This window comes from Tetrahymena thermophila, assembly GCF_000189635.1.
Source record: "Tetrahymena thermophila SB210 genomic scaffold scf_8254379, whole genome shotgun sequence".
Classification (NCBI taxonomy): domain Eukaryota; phylum Ciliophora; class Oligohymenophorea; order Hymenostomatida; family Tetrahymenidae; genus Tetrahymena; species Tetrahymena thermophila.
In genome coordinates this window covers 78444-96276 of record NW_002476163.1, presented here as the reverse complement: position 1 = coordinate 96276, position 17833 = coordinate 78444, and the positions used below count along the sequence as shown (strand labels likewise).

Below are 17833 nucleotides of genomic sequence, written 5' to 3'. Positions count from 1 at the left end.
AAAAAAATTCCCAAAATACTTCAACAAAAATTTTCTTTTTAAGATAATTTAAATTGATAATATTTTTATATTTAATTAGGTATTGAAAGGAATTTTTCATGTCGTAAATAGATCTTTGGCTACTCTTAGCTACTAAATTTAAGAAATACAAAGCACAATTAGAATTGAAGATGTCGATTAATTTCTAAAAATAGATCAAACCGATTACTCATTTAAACTAATTGATGAGTCTAATTCATTAAAAAAAGTTGATGGAATAATCCTTCAATCAGAATCTTCATAAAATATTTCACAATGAAAAATAAAATAATAGATAAATAGATAGATAGATAAATACTAATCGTCACAAATTTATTTTTTCTACATTTAAAATAAGACAAAATTAAATTTTTTCTATACAATTAACATCATTTATTGATTAATTAGAGTCTAGGAAGGACTGAACCATAACAAAGGATATTAAGCATACTTACATTAAACTTCACTTTTTAAGTACAAGATTGTTTAGATAAATGTAAGCAGGTATTTATCCAAAATAGTAACTCTAAATTTATAAATTACAATAAGAAATAAATATAAGTATTCAAAAGCAAATCAACTGTTAAATAAAGTTTATAAATAAAAATGCATCGAAAATATTAAAATCTGATTTAATAAATCAAATACGATTAGGAGAAGTCTTGATATTAATAATTCATAATAAAAATTTTAATACTCTTTTAAAATCTAAAATATTTCAATATCTTTTTTCAATTCATAAAATAATTGTATATAATTTAAATACATAATAAAGTATATTAGTTTGCCATCTTTAAAATATTAAAAAAACTATTTTTTATAAAATCAAGTTTATTTTTACTTTAAATTTAATATCTTAAGAATATTATTATTATTCTTAATATTTTACATAGATAGAACCAAGTGATTTATTTATTGTAACCATAAAAAAAATAATAATATAATAAAAGAAAATAATTGTTAATTTTGCTAATCTTAAATGAAAAAATGTATTTATTTAAGTCATGATTTACTTGCATTTATTCATCTTTAAATTTTTTTGAAATTCATAGTATTAAATTTATTTACTTTCAAAAATGAATATTCATTAAGAAGAAAAAAAATGTTTTAATTGCGTTATAATATACCAGTAATTCATTTTTATTTGTCTTATTTTAATTTTTTAGTGATTATTTAAAATTAGATTTTTTCCCTATGAGAATTTTTATAAATCAACTATTTTATAACTTATAACTATCCTAGAAATCCAAAAGAAAACAAAAATATATTTAAGAATAAAAGAAAAATTATTGCTAAAAATATTGCACAAATTATATCCTTATTTTTGAAATTTAAATATTATTATTTAAAATAATCAAGTTAATAGAAGTTAACTAGAAGAAATTTTTATTAGTACGATATGTATAACTATCGTAAAGGAGAAATAAAATATAAAAAATTACTTATAGTAAAATATTTTATCATGGAAAATAAAGGTTTATTTAATTTTCAAAATAATATACAGCAAGTCATTTTTATAAAAATGAAGTGGATGGTGTTGAAATTTGATTTAAATAGAGACTTTTCCTTTAATAATAATTTAATGTAAGCTAATGGATTAAATCTTTTAATTATAACTACTTAAACTAATAACTTACATTTTCATTAACATTTCATTTTCATTGTAAATTAAATTAATTGCTTTTTTGTTTATTTATAATGAAATGTAAAATAAAATTGCATTAAAATTTATATTTTAATGACTTAAAAGCTCAATCTTCAGTTTTTTCATATTTAGAGTGGTATATTAAAAATATTCTCTTCATTACCCTGCGATAGTTATTTTTAATAAAATGGATAAATCAAATATTTTTAGGTATTTAAATAAGAAAAAGCTCAAAATAAAAAAATTAAATTGAAAACAAATTAAATTAGTTTGATGTTTTAATTGCAACTATCAACTACAATAAATTACATAGAAAAATGAATTAAAATAGTTATTTTATATTAAAATGACATAAATGTTTGGATTTAAAATATAAAAGTAAAAATATGTAATTAAATTGTGAAAAAATTTGTATGATTAGAATAAATGATTGATTATATTCTTTTAATAAAAAATTAATATGTGTAAAATTGTAAATATAAAAGTGGGGTTTTTACAAGAAAAAATTATTAATTATGTGAAAACACAAACAAAGAGATATTATCTTTTGTTTTTATGGTAAATAAATGAAAGTAAAATAAAAAATATTTACCCAAACAGCGCATAAATTGCATAAGTTAAAGTGGAATATTACATATCGATTCAATAGCTTAATTTACTAAATTTAGTAAAAAAGATAAAAAATAAATTAAAATTGATAAGTTTTATTTTTGTGATTAAGACAAGGAGTTGAGGAGTACTTAGAGAGTGTAAATTTTAGTTAAAACTAAAATTGAGACAATAATTGAGCTATAATTAATATAACTAAAAAGTGTAAATTACATATTAGATTATTTATTCTATTCGATTTTCCAGCACAAATTCATTGATTAGATGTTATTTAATTTACCAGAATTTAATCATACAAATCAAAATCTTACATAAATAATAAGTGAGAAAAGAAACTTTATGAGTAATTTAATTAATATATCAAAAATTAAATTTCAGTAACTTTATTTTGTAATCTAGGCATAGATCCAGATATTGGATGATGACGCACATTTCGAAACCAAATTTTGTTCTAAATGTTCTTTTTCCTATTATATAAAATTACTATCAGTCAGCTAAACCATTGGTTGTTTGTGAGGTTTTTGAGATATCTAATTGATTTTTTGTTTTTTCTACTTTGATTTAGCAGTTTTAAGAGAAGTATTGAGAGAAATTTATTGTGTTATTAAGCTATTTATGATTGGTATTAGGACGAATAGATTGGTTGACTTGCATAGGAAAAAATATTAGCTTTAAATAATATGTGTGAATTTAGAGGTGTAAAGATAGGGTTTAATCAATTGTATTAAATTGAAATTAATATATAGAATTAATCAAATATCAATCGAAAAAAATTCTAAAAATTGCATTAGATTAGTAAATTTTTTGTATTTAGAAATTTCAAGACAACAATTAGTTTATATATAAAGACAAAGTAAGAGAGGTAAAAATGAGATTATAAATTTTAATTTGAAATTATTTTTATAATAAATAAAAGTTATTTCTTTTATAAATATACTGTGAGAGTATTTTAATCAATAGTTTATTCTTTTTATGAGCTTTTTTTTGTTTATTTGTTTGTTTCTTTTGATAGTTGATGAGTTTGTAAGTAAATTTTTATAATATCAATTAAGATTTTTATGAATTAATGTTTAAGCTATATTTTTGTATTTGTACTCAATTGAAATAATTGTATTTTTGTCAATAAATATTTTTATCAATTAAAATTTGCTAATGTTTTTTAGTGATTATTTTAGAAGATGAGATTGTGTGTAACTTTATCAAATCATTCTGTAATTGATCAATAAATGATAATATTTCGTTTCAAATAGAACCATGATAAGAAAGAAATTAATTAATAATAAGATATGCATTTGCTGCTATTAGTGGCAATTAGGAATTCTTTAATCGTCTATTTTTTAATTTAGCTCGATAGTAATTTAGATATAAAATTTTTAGTCATTATATTTATTTTTAAGGAATTGTTTTTGAAGACCAAACTGGGTTTGGTCAATTATTTATTTATTTTTGCTTTCAGTAGGAAATAAAATCTTTAGCTTTTCTGCTCTTTCTCTTTTATTATCCTTTTTCAAAAGTTTTACTGGCTTTTTAGATCGATTTTTTAGTCTTCTTAGAAGATGTATCATTTCTACTTTCTCCGCTTGTTTCGTCGAGTTAAAAGTCACTTTATTAAGGTACTTGGTTCAAAGTTTTTAAGTATCTTTCAATGAAAACAGATTCACTAACATCAAACTAACGTTTTTTAGTTACAAATTTTTTTCCTTTAGTGGAAACTTAGAAATCAAGAATATGAAGTATTTCGAAAACAATAATAGATTCGGATATGCTTTAAAGAGAAGAGCCTTTTAATAAATAAACAGAAAAAACTGCTTCCATAGCCTCGTCTTAGCTTTTGTAAAACTTTTGCTTGATTTTTAATGGTTCGTTTTAAGAAGAAGTCATAATTTAAGTTGGTAATGCTTCAATGATTGTTTGCATATTACTTATAAACTCATTTGTCATCATAAATCTAATTTTAATAAATAATTTTAGAGCTCGAATTTACAATCGAAATTGATCTATTATTCATTTAAAAATTAATAAAAAAATAAATAAATTACTCATTAAAACCTGTGATTGAACACTTAAGCATAAAGCTGTCAGTTTCGTATCCAAGTATGTGAATCATTTCCTAGGAGAAGTGGACTGAAAATTGGTGTCTAGAGCTTTTAGGATTGAATGAACCTGAGAGAGCAAACATTCTTTTGTCTTTCTTTGAAGCAAAGTGTTCGTTGATAATATTTTTAGATCTGGAACCAAAGGTGTTTTGCTAAGAATTGCAAGAAGAAACTGAGTTGTTCATATTGATTGTCAATTAAGCTGCTAATTAAAGCTTCTGTGCGAATGATTAGTATTTTTCTTCTTAAACTGATAAATTGTTAATTAGACTGTAACTAATTTATTAAAAAAATCTTTAATGATTCTAGAAAAAAGAAGTGTTATAAACCAAAATACAAAATATCAATGATAATAGTTTACGTTTAAGGTAATACAGCAATGTCTTAGTAGAAGATATGAACAGCTTTAGTGTCAGAGCTCATCTCACAAATGTCAACATTACGATTTAATTCGCTGAGGAATGAGAAATTTTTCTTTCCAGATAAGTAATTCAAATTGATAGGGAGAACCTATTAAATAAAAAATCAAGGAATTAAATCTAATGAAAATAAATTTCAAAAAATAAATAAAGTAATTTAGTTTAATGAAGGCAAAGGCTTGAAGAAAATAGTTACATTGAAGGCATAGAAGAAGTCAGATGCTTGTTCTGAATTCAAATTATAGAAGAGATTGCAGGGTTAAATATTAGTAAATTTTTCTTTAGAATTTGAATTTTTTAAGATAACTTTGTTAGGATTAAAAGGACAGGAGAAATAATTTTTAGAGGCGCTGTTGTTATTATTTAGTTATAAATGATTTTATGACTAAGTAGAATTATTTTCGTCTAATGAAGAAAAAGTCATGTTGTTATTGTCATATTCATTGTTTTCAGAGTCAAATGGCATGTTTAAGTTTTGTTGAGCGAAGCTGGGAATAGAATAAATAATGTTCATGGTATAATAGAATTTTTTATTTTAATTATTAATTGATTGATTTATTATTTAAGTTAGAAAGTATATTTATTTATTTATTTATTTGTTAAATTAAAGGTGATTAGTTAATTAATATTATTATGATTGTTATTACTTTTTTTTTGTAAATAATTTATTACTTTTTAATTAATTATGAAATTTTAAGGTTTCTATTTTCTTTTCAATTAATCTGTATGCCTTCAGTAAAAAAAAAATAAAGGTAAAGTCAAAGCTTAAGATTGTAAACATATAAAGTAAATTCTTATTTTGATCAAATTGAATTGATTTTTTAATTTATTATTAATCGTGTATAATTAAGAATTGTAAGTCATTTAATGACTACTTCTTTTAATAAATGCAATTTTCTCTTTAACATACCTACAGTTTGATTCACCATTATTTTATAGGCAAATCTATTCCTAATTACTTTTTTATTGCACACAAATTGTAGACTATCGGTCTTTAATTATATTTAGAAAATTTTATTGATCTTTTTAAATTAAGATAGTCTTTTTTCTGAGATAATTAAAGGAAAATTTATTTGCAATATTTTTATTGTAAGCGCTTTTGATATTATTTTACATGCAAAAATTTTATCAGAAAGCATCAGGATACTATTTTGTTACAAATAAATAAAAGTGAAAGATGGATCATTAAATTTTTTTGTTTATTAGATCTATAAAATATATATTGATTAAGAAATTTGAAATTATCAGACATTATATTATAAAATAAAATCTTTAAATATTTTTGGTAATATTCATCAGTATCTTACACACAATTTAAAAAAATAAAACAGAATATCATTTATTTCAACAAAAAAATTGAAGCAAGTTAAATCTAAGTTAATTTGTAATAAATTTTTAAATTAGTATAAAATAAACTTCAAGTAAATTTATAAAGAACATTGAAAATAAATATAGTAGAGTGTTTATTTTATTTTATAAAACTATTTATTTTATGGAAAAATTCCTTAATATAAATCTAGATCAACAAGATATTTTTTAATTCAAATTTAATTTTTGCTAGAAATTAAAAAATTAACATAGGATAATTCAGATAAATAAATTTTTTCACTGAAAAAAATAGCTCGTCAATTTTGATATATTTTCTCAACAGAGAATACCTTTTTACAATGATGTATATGCAAGTACTGAATATTATTTTTAGTAATTTATAAATTTTTTGACTTTAAAAAAAATGGATTAATTTTTTGTAAAAAAAAGTAATCATCTTTTTATCTAGATTATTTTTTGGTTAAACCTTATAAAAAATTAAATTTAATATAAAAATAATTAATATCGCTGTCTATTTTAATTTAATTTGTAAATTTATCGCATATCAGTTTGTAATTTAGGATTTTCTTTCTTTCTTTCATCAAGTGATTACAAGTTTTGTAAAAATAAATATATCTAATTATACAATTTTCGGATTATTTTTGCTTCTTACAACAATCTCTTACATTAATTCAATTAAATTAAATGTTTAGAATAATAATAAGTAAATCACTAAGCTTTGAAGAAAATAAATGCAGTTTGACTATTACATTTCTTATAAATAATATCTTTTAGCAGCCAAATCTTAATTTTAGAATAAAATTATTCTAATCTGACTGATTATTATTTTTGAATAACTTAGCACCTTATCATTATTTCTAATTTCCTTTTTTAGAATAAATTAGAATATAAATTTGAAAAGTAGATTGATTTAATTTTCTTATTTGCGATAAATCAAAACTTTAAACAAATAGTATTAATTTTTTTTAAAAAAAATTATAATATTAGTGTTATTCATTGTAACAAATAATAAAATCTAACAATAAATTATTTGATTTTTGATGTCAGAAATTATATTTTTACCTGTCTTGCATATTTTAGAGAAATTTAACGAGGTAATTTCATGAAATGAAGTCAATTTAAAATAACCACAAATAAATTTTGAAAAATATTGGATTACATCAAATCTAACAATTTTTGTAATGTTGGAATAAATTAAGGTAATAAATTAATATCAATAATATTATTTCCATATCAAAGAAATATAATATTTATCTATTTAATATATACCTTAAATATGAATCTATTTCATCTAGAATACGAACGCTTTTGAAAAGTAACATGTAAATTTAATCAATTTGATATTTTATGATTCTAATTTTATTTTACATTTAAAATGAGCTATGGTTATTGATTTTAATATATTTCTTAATCTCCATTAAACTATGATATAACATTTGCCATTATTTATTAATAAATAAATACATCAGTATAAATTCAAATTATAAATACAGCATATTTTTTTTATGTAATATATCATTGATATTTTTATGATTGATTTTCAGTAATAAGACCTTTAATTTTAAGAAGCAACTGTACTGATACTCTAGTATCTATTTAAAGAATCCATCATTTGTCTTGTATCTCTATAATAATTAGCATAGTTATCCTTTTCAAAATGCTAAGGACTAGACAGCATATTTGGATGCATATCTTATGGTAGTTCATATGTATGTTTAGCAATACTTTATCTAAATTTATTTATAGTATTGGTTATAATAATAAATAAAAATAATTTAAGATTTAGCTTACTATTAAACAAGACCATATCTGGGACTACTTAGCTATTCTTGAATTGATTTTTCTGAAGACTGAACTTAAGGTTGAACTATTAGAATTTCATTTTCTTTATTTTTAAGAGGAACATTTTTAGATACTTTGGCCCATTAATTTTTTTCTTTTAAGTTGGTAAGATAAGCTACCTCCTCTTTAAGAGTCTCGTTTTGGAAATGAATATCTCCTATTAAAAGCTATTTCTTATTATTTATTTATTCTAAATGATCTATTTTATATTGCATTTATTAGTTTAAGTTCTCTAGCTATTGAATTTTATTCTTGCTTTACTATAACTCTATTTCTATTTTTTGGAATTCCGAATCTCTAATTATCTTCATACATTTTATTATAAAAATTGTAAATAAAATATGCTTATTTTAATAATTTAATGTATTCAAGATAAAATAATTAGTTGGTATTTAAAAAACCTATCTCAAAATATTAGATAAAAATATAAAAGATTTATGAAATGATTTTTTTGATTTTTCCATAAGATTGATTACCTCTAATTTTGATATTCTAGTCTTATCTAAATCCTAAACTTAATCTTACAATTAATTTATTTTTAATCTCTAATTTTCTAATGTACGAAGCTTATCTCTTACTTCACTCTCATATTCATTTTACTCTTTTAATCTCATTCTTTCAAGTCTTTTGATTTCTTCCTTTAAAGAAATGTTTTCAACTCTTAAGGCTTCTTTTTCACTTTCTATTTTATAGTTATTATTTCTAAAATCTCCCATACTTTAAGAAAGCTGAGTTAACTCCTTTTATTATATATAAAAAATAATTAATTAAATATTTTTTGATATAAGACAGGAGTGAGAACTAATAATGCTAGCTAATTACATTCTACAATTATTTTATCTAATCTGATTGTTTTTCACTCAACAAATCACTGTATTTTTCACTTCTATATTCCTTTATTTAACCATGCTAGTCTTTGATTGTAAGACTTGTATCAAATTTTCTCAATTTTGCCTTTAGCTGGTCAACCAAATCCTCTAATTCTTCTAACTTATCTTCTTTTTTTTAAAGCTTCTTTTTTAATTCCTCATTTTCTCTTTTTATGTCAAAAAAATTAAAAAATATATTTAACTTAAGAAACCCTAAAAATAATTACTAAACTGCTATTTCTTGCATTTTAAGTTTTACCCTCAATTCATCCTTAGCATTTTTCTCTTTTTGGTAATAAGATTCTTATTCCTTCATTTATTATTTTAAGTCTGCTATTTCGCTATGAAGCTCTTAAATCTTTTACAAATGTTCATCTATTTTATCGTTAGATTGCTTATTCTTCTAAATCATCACTTCAGTAAGATTTTTGTTTTCATTTTTTAAAATCTAATCAAAGAAAGTTAGGAAATATGTATAAATAAAATTGAATTTACATCACACCTAGACATCAAATCTGTAATTTACAAATTTAGTTTATCTTTTTAAGTTTCCATGTTCTTTTTATCTTTGTATAACTGATCAGATTACCTATTTACATCTACACTTTATTTTTCAAGTTCTCTATTCTTTTAATAAGAAATTTATTTTTTATTTGAATTTAAAAATTGCTTATTTCACTGACTCAGTTGCAAATAAATATAATTTTCTGTAAAGATTTAGTTGGTTTTTTAGTTTTAAGTACTTAAACCTATCAAAAATTTGATTTTACGAAAACTAAATTAAAATGATAAAATTTACTCTCGAATTAAGCAATGAAATCTTTTCTTGCAATTATCTCACTAATTCTTCATTTTTGTCTAATGCTGTTTATAAATTTTTATTAGTTTCTTAAGTACTGTTAAGCAATCTCAAATTTTTATTTGACTCAGTCTTTATTTTATTGACTGTTTCATTCAAATTAGCAACTTATGATTTCAACTGTGAAATTTCTTTCTTATATTTTTCCTCATTCTCTTTATGCATGGCTAGCTTTCCCTATTGAAAGTTCGTACTTTTTACGTTTGATTATGTGCTAACTTATTATTAAGCATTTGCAGGTTATTTAGCATTTACTTGGACCTCTTGCTACTAAATTAATTATTTATCATCTTTTTTTTCATTTAATTATTTTTTCAAATCAACAGCATCTCCAAGGGTTTCTTCAATTTTTTAGAGAATAGCTTGATGCTCTTCTGCATCTTCTTCATTTATCACATAAATTTCATTATTGTTTTAACTTATTTTTACAGTTTTCTTATTTTCTTTTGCTTATACTCCTTTTTTGTGCTACTTATTTGAACTCATTACCTTGTATAATTATTTGAAAACTTTATAAATTAAATAATGCTTTTATTATCCAGATATTAAAGTATCTTCATAAGGCTCAAAAATTTATAGTTATTTATTTAAATTTTTCTAAAGATATACCCTCAAATAAATTAAAATATTAAATTATAAATTAACAAAAATTATTCAAAAAAATGATTTGTTAGAATTGCAAATAAAATAAATTATTTTTTGATAAAAAAATCAATAACTTTAACTTACTTACTTACTTTATTTGAAAAATTGATATCCATTTAATAAATACAATACGCACTATTTCTAAATTATTTATTTAAAAAATTTTGTGAATAAAATTAAAAATACCTAAATAATGACATATTTTTTTTATTGGAATCAGTTCATTAAAGTAAATGTATATCATATAGAAATAGATGGGTATTTACGATTTAAAATATGATTTGGAGAAAGAAAAAATATTGATTTTTACGAATAATTAAATTTATTAGAATTAATTAATGTGAATTTTCACAAATATTTTAAGAAAACAAATTTTAGCATTTACAAAGTTAGTATAGAAATCTGTTATTAAAGAGTGAATTGCCAAATTAATCTTATATTTTCAATCAATTTTATGATTAAATAGATAATTTTTTTGCTTACAAATCGTAAAAATTAAGAAAAATAATAAACTTTCTAAAATGATAGGAGAAGGATTTAATTTTTCAATAATTTAAAGAAGCAGCTAAGAAAAATCTTAGGTCAATATATATGATTCAAAAAGCAAATCACTTCTCGTAAAACTGTAAAATATATAAAGCATACCTAAGGGTGATTTGCAAGGTTTAAAATGAAAATTATTTTCCCTTTTTAAGCTAAAATAATGAAACATTTTTTAACTAAAAAGGTATGCAATAAAAAGATGAAAGTAACGATCTCATGAAGTTAAACTTATAAGACATGATTAAAAAATTTAGTAGTGAATCTAACGAAGAAGACTAAACAAAATAAAAGACAGAAGTCCTAATTTAACTAGAGAGTTAGTTTAACGCTCAGCAAAAGTACAAAAATTTATCATCATTAAGTATTCCTATCAATAATTTTGAAGAAATCAATAAAGAGCAAGTCCAAAAGCTTGATACTATCTAAACAGAGACTAATCAAAATAACTCTAAGTAAGAAAATACAACAACAATACAAAAAAAATAAAAACTAAGAGAGAGGATCTTCACTTTGAATTTGTTCGAATCTGCTTCAACATTCTCTGATGAGGGATACTTTAAGTAAGACAAAGAATCAAATATTGAAGAGTAATATAATAGAGTCAAAGCAGACATCACACAGTATAAAAGCTACTTTATTAAATTTAGGTGGAAATATTTATTCGAATTCTCATTTTATCATTTTCTTTTCTTCGTAGTATGTGGGCCTCTGTCAGTATTTATCATCAAATTATTTGGTAAAAGCCTACCAAACAATCTCATATTCACTCTAAGAAGTTAGCCTTAATTTTATCAAATTGTATTCTTCGTTTTTACATTTTGCGCCTATACTTTTTATTATGTCTTTGATTGTCCAAACATCTACTTTCAATCAGAAGTAATGTTAGAAATAGCAGTGATATTAATTCGTTGTATTTCGATTGCAATAAAATATGCTACTTTTGATCCTGTTAAGATTAGAGTGATAAAAAATGAAAATCTTACTCTAAAAGAAATCTTTTCAGATTTCTACTTAGTTGATTGGGCAAATTAAACTGATAAGGTAACCAACTAATTAAATTATTTATAAATACTTTCAACGTAAGTTTATATTTTATAAATTTTAAATAAAAGATTATTCATAATGAAACTTATTTTGGACTCAGAGTTTATGATATAGATCCAAGTATGTTTTTTTTAGAATTTATAGGAGAAACTGATAGCGAAACTTTGAAAAATGCCTCATAATATTTAGCTGATTTAGAAGTATATCATACTTCTAGTAAGAATTAATTCGTACCAGAAAATAATACGATTACAGTCCCTGGATAAGTGAGTATATATGGATATTCTATTATGAAAGAGTTTTCTATTTAATTTAAAAAAGAAAACGAATTTATCTTCAAATATGCCTATTATTTTTCTTAAGGATTTGCAATTTACAAAGCTACTCTTCCAATTATATTTAGATTTATTGAAGGTAAATATCCTTAAAATTACTATTGGTATGAGTATATAATTATGTTTGGAGTGGCTTGGAACACTAGGTAAATATATTTCTACACTGTGCTTTAACTAATATATGGCTTTTTAGATATCAAAAGAAAGCTTTTTCAACAAGAATAATTAGCTTTTATGATTGCTCCAAGAAAAATCAGGAATATAGATCACTTTAAAATATTCCCCACAATCAACATTTTTAAAATTAGCACTTTGAAAGCATGGCAATATGTAAGATAAGTATGCTTAGAGTATGGAAGAAGCTATTACGTTAGAGTTTAAGCTGTCTTTGGTTTATTATTTATTGTTATGCTTATATTTATCACTATGCTCGGTTTAGCTATTTTTAAAATAACAAAGCTAGAAGTTTGTTTTATAACCATCATAATATCTGACACAAGTTTCTTATTTATTATTATTTTAATGTTATGCTATTATTGCTGTAAAGTAAACTAATCCTTTTTAGTGCATGAAAATATTTTGAAAGGAAATAAATCTATTATCAGTGACATCTATAGAAATAGGCATAAATATTTCTCTGATTCTCTGAAAAGCTAAAACTTTATATATAATGTTGGAATCTAAAAAATAAAATAAGAAACCATTTACTTTTACTAATAAGACCCAAGCCTATATACTTTAGAACTTCTGAGAGATTATGATGACTAAATTGAAGATTTGCAGTATGATTTCTAAAATAATCCAATTAAAATTTTAGGAATAAAAATTACTTTTGGGTTAATATAATCAGTTACAATCACACTTTTTAGTATTTTAGTAACATTTGTAGCTAGTTTCTTAAAGTAGCGAACTAAAGATTGAACAAAAATGAATTAATTAAATAAATAAAATTAGGAAGGCTGGCTATCCATCGATGTCTTGGCAAATTACAATAAATAAGTAAATCAAAGAGAGATCAGTAATTTTAAAAATAAACTGACTCTAAAATTGAAATTTTTTATTATAAAAATCAATTAATTATTAATTAATAAATAAATTATTTTTATAAAATTTTAGTTATATTATTATTATAAATTTACATTACAATAGCTAATTAAATCAAGAGTTATTTGTTGATTAACTATTTATAGTATGCTTAATTGTACAGTATTTTTTTCATGTTTTTAGTGTTTGCTCATAAAATATGATTTAATTTTGTTTAGTTATAGAAAAAAAAATTGTAATAAAGGATTTTAGGTTCAAGAATTATTGATAATTATTTCAATTATATTTATTTGAATATTTCACATATTATTCTTTTAAGTATTTTGAAATTTTTTGTTTTCCTTCATATTAATAACAAAATAAAAATTTCAATTTCTAAATTATTGATTTTTGAAAGCTGAAAAAAGAATTTATAGGATGTAAAAATATTATTTTAAATAAAATTGAATAATAAATAAGCAATATTTTTTAATTAAAAATTAAAATATTTCAATCTATATTAAAATTGTATTATAAATACAAAGGCATAATATTGATTACGTAAAAAAATTAATATATTTTAACTTTTTATAAGATTTAATATTTAATAAATTGAGAAGTTTGAATAATATTTACATATAATAATTATATATGGGATTTTATTTGGTTTTTATAACTATTTTATAATTTAAATTTTTAAATATTATAATAAATACTAAATATATTTTCCAATTTTAGATCTTAATTCAATTCTTTCTTAGTCAGTTAGTTAGTTATAGAAAAATAATGCAAAAATCTGTAATTATAAATTATTTATTTGACTTTTTTAAGGTTGAAATATTAGAATTAATAATTCATTCATCATAATTTTTTAGATAGTAAAGTTATAAATATAATTAAAGTTTTTGAAATTATTTATGAATGAAGTACTAAACAAATCTTCTTTCACAAAATCATAAAATATGAATAGCCCGGGAAAATAAGATTTTGAAAAGTGTAAATAAAAGTTAACTAAATTGTAATACATTCCTAGCAAAACAGCAGACTTTAATGGTAAAAAAATTTGAGCTTATTACCATTTTTATTAATATAATTTATTATAAAGATTGGAAAAGCAAAGATGAAAGCAAAGAATTAAATTAGTAATTTATGTAAAATGAGATGGAAAAAATATAAAGTTTATCTTTTGATTGTGAACCTTATTTTAAATCAAGAACTGAAAGAGAAATATTATAAAATAAAAGCTAAAATAATTTTTTAAAGTGCCCGTAGGTAAAGTCTTTACCAAATAAGAATAGTAGTAATGATAAAGTAGAAGATTAATAGATAATTCTTAGAGGTATAGAAACGAAAAGAGAAGATTAACCAGAATTATATTATGATTTATCGAAGAAAAAGTTATCAGATAATCGCTACTCATTAAAGTTATTTAACTCACAATCAAGTATTTTCAAGGAATAATATTTTATGTAAGATAAACAGTCTTTGATAGATTAGTAATATAATAAAGTGAAAGCTGATATCACAAAATATAAGAGTTATTTTGCTAAGTTTAGGTGGAACTACTTCTTTGAATTTACTTTTTATCATATTTTGTTCTACATAATTTGTGGACCACTTTCAGTTTTAATTATTAAGCGCTTTGGTAAAAGTTTACCCAACAATCTCATTTTCTCTATGATAAGCTTACCTTTGTTTTATCAAACCATTTTTTTTCTATTCACTTTTTGTTCATATGCTTTGTATTATCTGATGGACTGTCCAAACATTTATTTTTAAGCTGAAGTGATGATGGAGATTGCTGTAGTTATCTCTCGTTGTTTAGTTATAGGAATTAAATATGCCATGTATGATCCTGTCAAAATTAAAGTTATCAAGTAGCATAACCTAACTTTAGAAGAAATCTATTCAGATTTCTACTTAGCAAGTTGGGCTAATCAAACAGATAAAGTAACAAGCTTTCTAATTTTAAATATTTATTTATTTATTTACATATAAAATAAAAAATAATAAAAAGATAATTCATGATGAAACTTATTTTTGTTTGAGGGCTTACGATATTGACCCAAGCATGTTTTTCTTAGAATTTATGTGTGATCTCGATTTAGAAACTATTTAAAATGATCAATAATATTTGAAAGATTTGGAAAAGTGGCATTCTACTAAACCTTTCGTATCTGAAAATAGCACAATTACAGTTCCTGATTAGGCAAGTTTATTTGGATACACTATTATGAAAGAGTTTGTTGTTAAATTTAAAGAAGATAATTTATTTATTTATAAGTATGTCTACTACTTTTGCCAAGGATTTGGAATTTATAAAGCAATATTACCAATTGTATTTAGACTAATTGAAGGTAAATATCCTTCATCTTATTAATGGCAAGAATACGTTATCATGATTGGAGTTGCTTGGAATACTCGTTAAATATATTTTTATTGCGTATTATAGCTTATGTATGGATTTTTAGATATCAAAAGGAAGGTTTTTTAATAGTATTAGCTAGCCTTTATGATATCCCCTAGGAAACCTAGAAATATTGATAGCTTTAAGATATACCCTACAATTAATATATTTAAAATTGAAACCTTAAAAGCTTGGTAGCTTATTAGATAAGTCTGCTTAGAGTATGGAAAAAGTTACTTCTTAAGAGTTTAAGCTTTGTTTAGTATATTCTTTATAATCATGTTAATTCTAATAACTTTGCTTGGATTAGGTACTTTTAAAGTTATAAAATTAGAAGCTTGTTTTGTAGTTATTATTTTATCAGACACTGCTTTCTTGTTTCTAATCATATTAATGTTATGCTATTATTGCTCATAGGTAAATGAGTCTTTTTAAAAGCATCAAAATATCTTAAGGCAAAATAAATCTATTATTGGTGATATATATAGAAATAAGTAGAAATTTTTTAAAGAGGATTATAAAAGCCACAGTTTTATCTACAATATTGGAATTTCAAAAATATAATAAGAAGCAAAGTATAAATCATAGGGGAATCCAATAACTTATACTCAAGAATTATTAAGAGACTATGAAGATTAAATACAAGATGTTAAATTTGACTCTATTAATCACCCTATTAAACTGTTAGGCATTAAAATCACTTTTGGACTTATTTAATCAGTTGTTATTAGTCTTTTAAGCATCATTTTAACATTTATTGTTAATTTCTTAAACGTACACTCCAAAAATTGATTTAAACATTTTAAATTACAAAGGATAATAGCTAGAAAATATTAAAATTTTAAATTTTAAATTTTCTAGATATATCTTTTTAGGAAAACAAAAATTTCTATATTTTTAAAGAGGATTATTAATAAAATTTATTAACTAAAAAAGAATTAATTCAATAATTTTATAAAATTATAAATAAACATACACCATTTATATTTAATAAAATTATAATTTATGTTTTTATTAAATGCTTGAAAATGCATTTATCAATCAACACAACTTTCATTAATAAATAAATATACTCTACTTAATTAATTACCAAAATTTGTTTTTGATTATGTATTAATATAATTCTCAAATAAATTTATTTATTCAATAAAAATTCCAAGCAGTAAATATATGAAAGAATTTGTAACATTAAAATTATAATATTGTTTAAATTAATAAAATATTTATGAGAAATTACCTTATTTAATTGTATAAATTAACTATTAAAAATAAATTTATACAGATTTTAGTATTCATAAAAAAATTAAATTGAAAAAATATATATTTACTTATAAATTGAATTAAAAGATAATTAGAAATAAAAGGTATGAGTTTTAATCTATCATAGCATAAAATAGAGTATAAATACTAAAGTTTTAATAGAAATAGAGCTGAAATATCAATTTAAATTGTAATTAAGGTAGAAAATCTTTTATCTAATAGCTAATACTGTTTAAAGTATAGCGAAATCACTGAAAGTTTAGAAAAAGAAGATATTTTTTGTAATAATGGCCAACCTATTTCTTATTCAAAAGATGGCGAATAAGGTTAATAATGTTAATTAAGTGAAAATGAGTTTATAGAGATTGATTTAAATCTAAGTAGCACTATAACTGATAGTAAAATAATATTTATGAATGCAGGATTTGGATTATAATAGTATAATTTCATTTGTTTTACTTTTTAGTTTAGCTGATTTTTTTTTTAGCAAATTAAAATAATAAGACATGATTATACAAAGCTTACAAAAACAAATTAATGAAATAAAAGAAAACCTGGTTAAAATTCAGAATAATTAGATTAAAAACTAGGTAGATATTTTATTTTTAATAGGAATGCCAAAAAAGGAGAATTCAAATGATGTTAGTTGTGAAAAAGAAATTAAGAAAATATAAAGTGTTCTATACGAAAATAAAATTGGATGCACAATTAGCATAGTGAAAACAAAAGAAAGCTTCAAAGAAATGCTTTCTTTAAATCCATAAATTATACACGTAATTTGCCACGGAAAAAGATAATTTGATTCAAATAAATTCACCACGTATTTAGAAATAGAAGATTAAAAAGGAGAACAATAAATGATCACAGTAAGTTTTTCATTTAATTAAATT

The 17833-nt window shown here is 21.6% G+C and overlaps 4 protein-coding genes across 4 annotated transcripts; 2 read left to right on the top strand and 2 right to left on the bottom strand. All coding sequences in view use genetic code 6, as the record gives it.

Moving 5' to 3' along the window:
• Positions 1-3724: 3724 nt before the first annotated feature.
• TTHERM_00298360 (hypothetical protein) lies at positions 3725-5301 on the bottom strand (the record flags this gene model as incomplete). Its single annotated transcript, XM_001024470.1, has 4 exons — positions 3725-4220; positions 4312-4644; positions 4730-4878; positions 4984-5301. The coding sequence occupies 4 exons, from the start codon at positions 5299-5301 to the stop codon at positions 3725-3727; spliced, it is 1296 nt and encodes a 431-aa protein (XP_001024470.1).
• A 2355-nt stretch (positions 5302-7656) lies between these two features.
• TTHERM_00298350 (hypothetical protein) lies at positions 7657-10172 on the bottom strand (the record flags this gene model as incomplete). Its single annotated transcript, XM_001024469.3, has 7 exons — positions 7657-7846; positions 7908-8263; positions 8435-8698; positions 8781-8994; positions 9055-9275; positions 9323-9454; positions 9627-10172. 7 exons carry the CDS (start codon positions 10170-10172, stop codon positions 7657-7659), a joined length of 1923 nt encoding a protein of 640 aa, XP_001024469.2.
• A 750-nt stretch (positions 10173-10922) lies between these two features.
• Positions 10923-13174, top strand: TTHERM_00298340 (transmembrane protein, putative; the record flags this gene model as incomplete). The annotated part of the gene is made up of 2 exons (XM_001024468.2): positions 10923-11915; positions 11987-13174. 2 exons carry the CDS (start codon positions 10923-10925, stop codon positions 13172-13174), a joined length of 2181 nt encoding a protein of 726 aa, XP_001024468.2.
• A 967-nt stretch (positions 13175-14141) lies between these two features.
• On the top strand, positions 14142-16751 carry TTHERM_000298339 (transmembrane protein, putative). The gene is made up of 3 exons (XM_012800136.1): positions 14142-14329; positions 14382-15226; positions 15294-16751. The coding sequence occupies exons 1-3, from the start codon at positions 14194-14196 to the stop codon at positions 16473-16475; spliced, it is 2163 nt and encodes a 720-aa protein (XP_012655590.1). The 5' UTR covers positions 14142-14193; the 3' UTR covers positions 16476-16751.
• The last annotated feature ends 1082 nt before the right edge of the window (positions 16752-17833 follow it).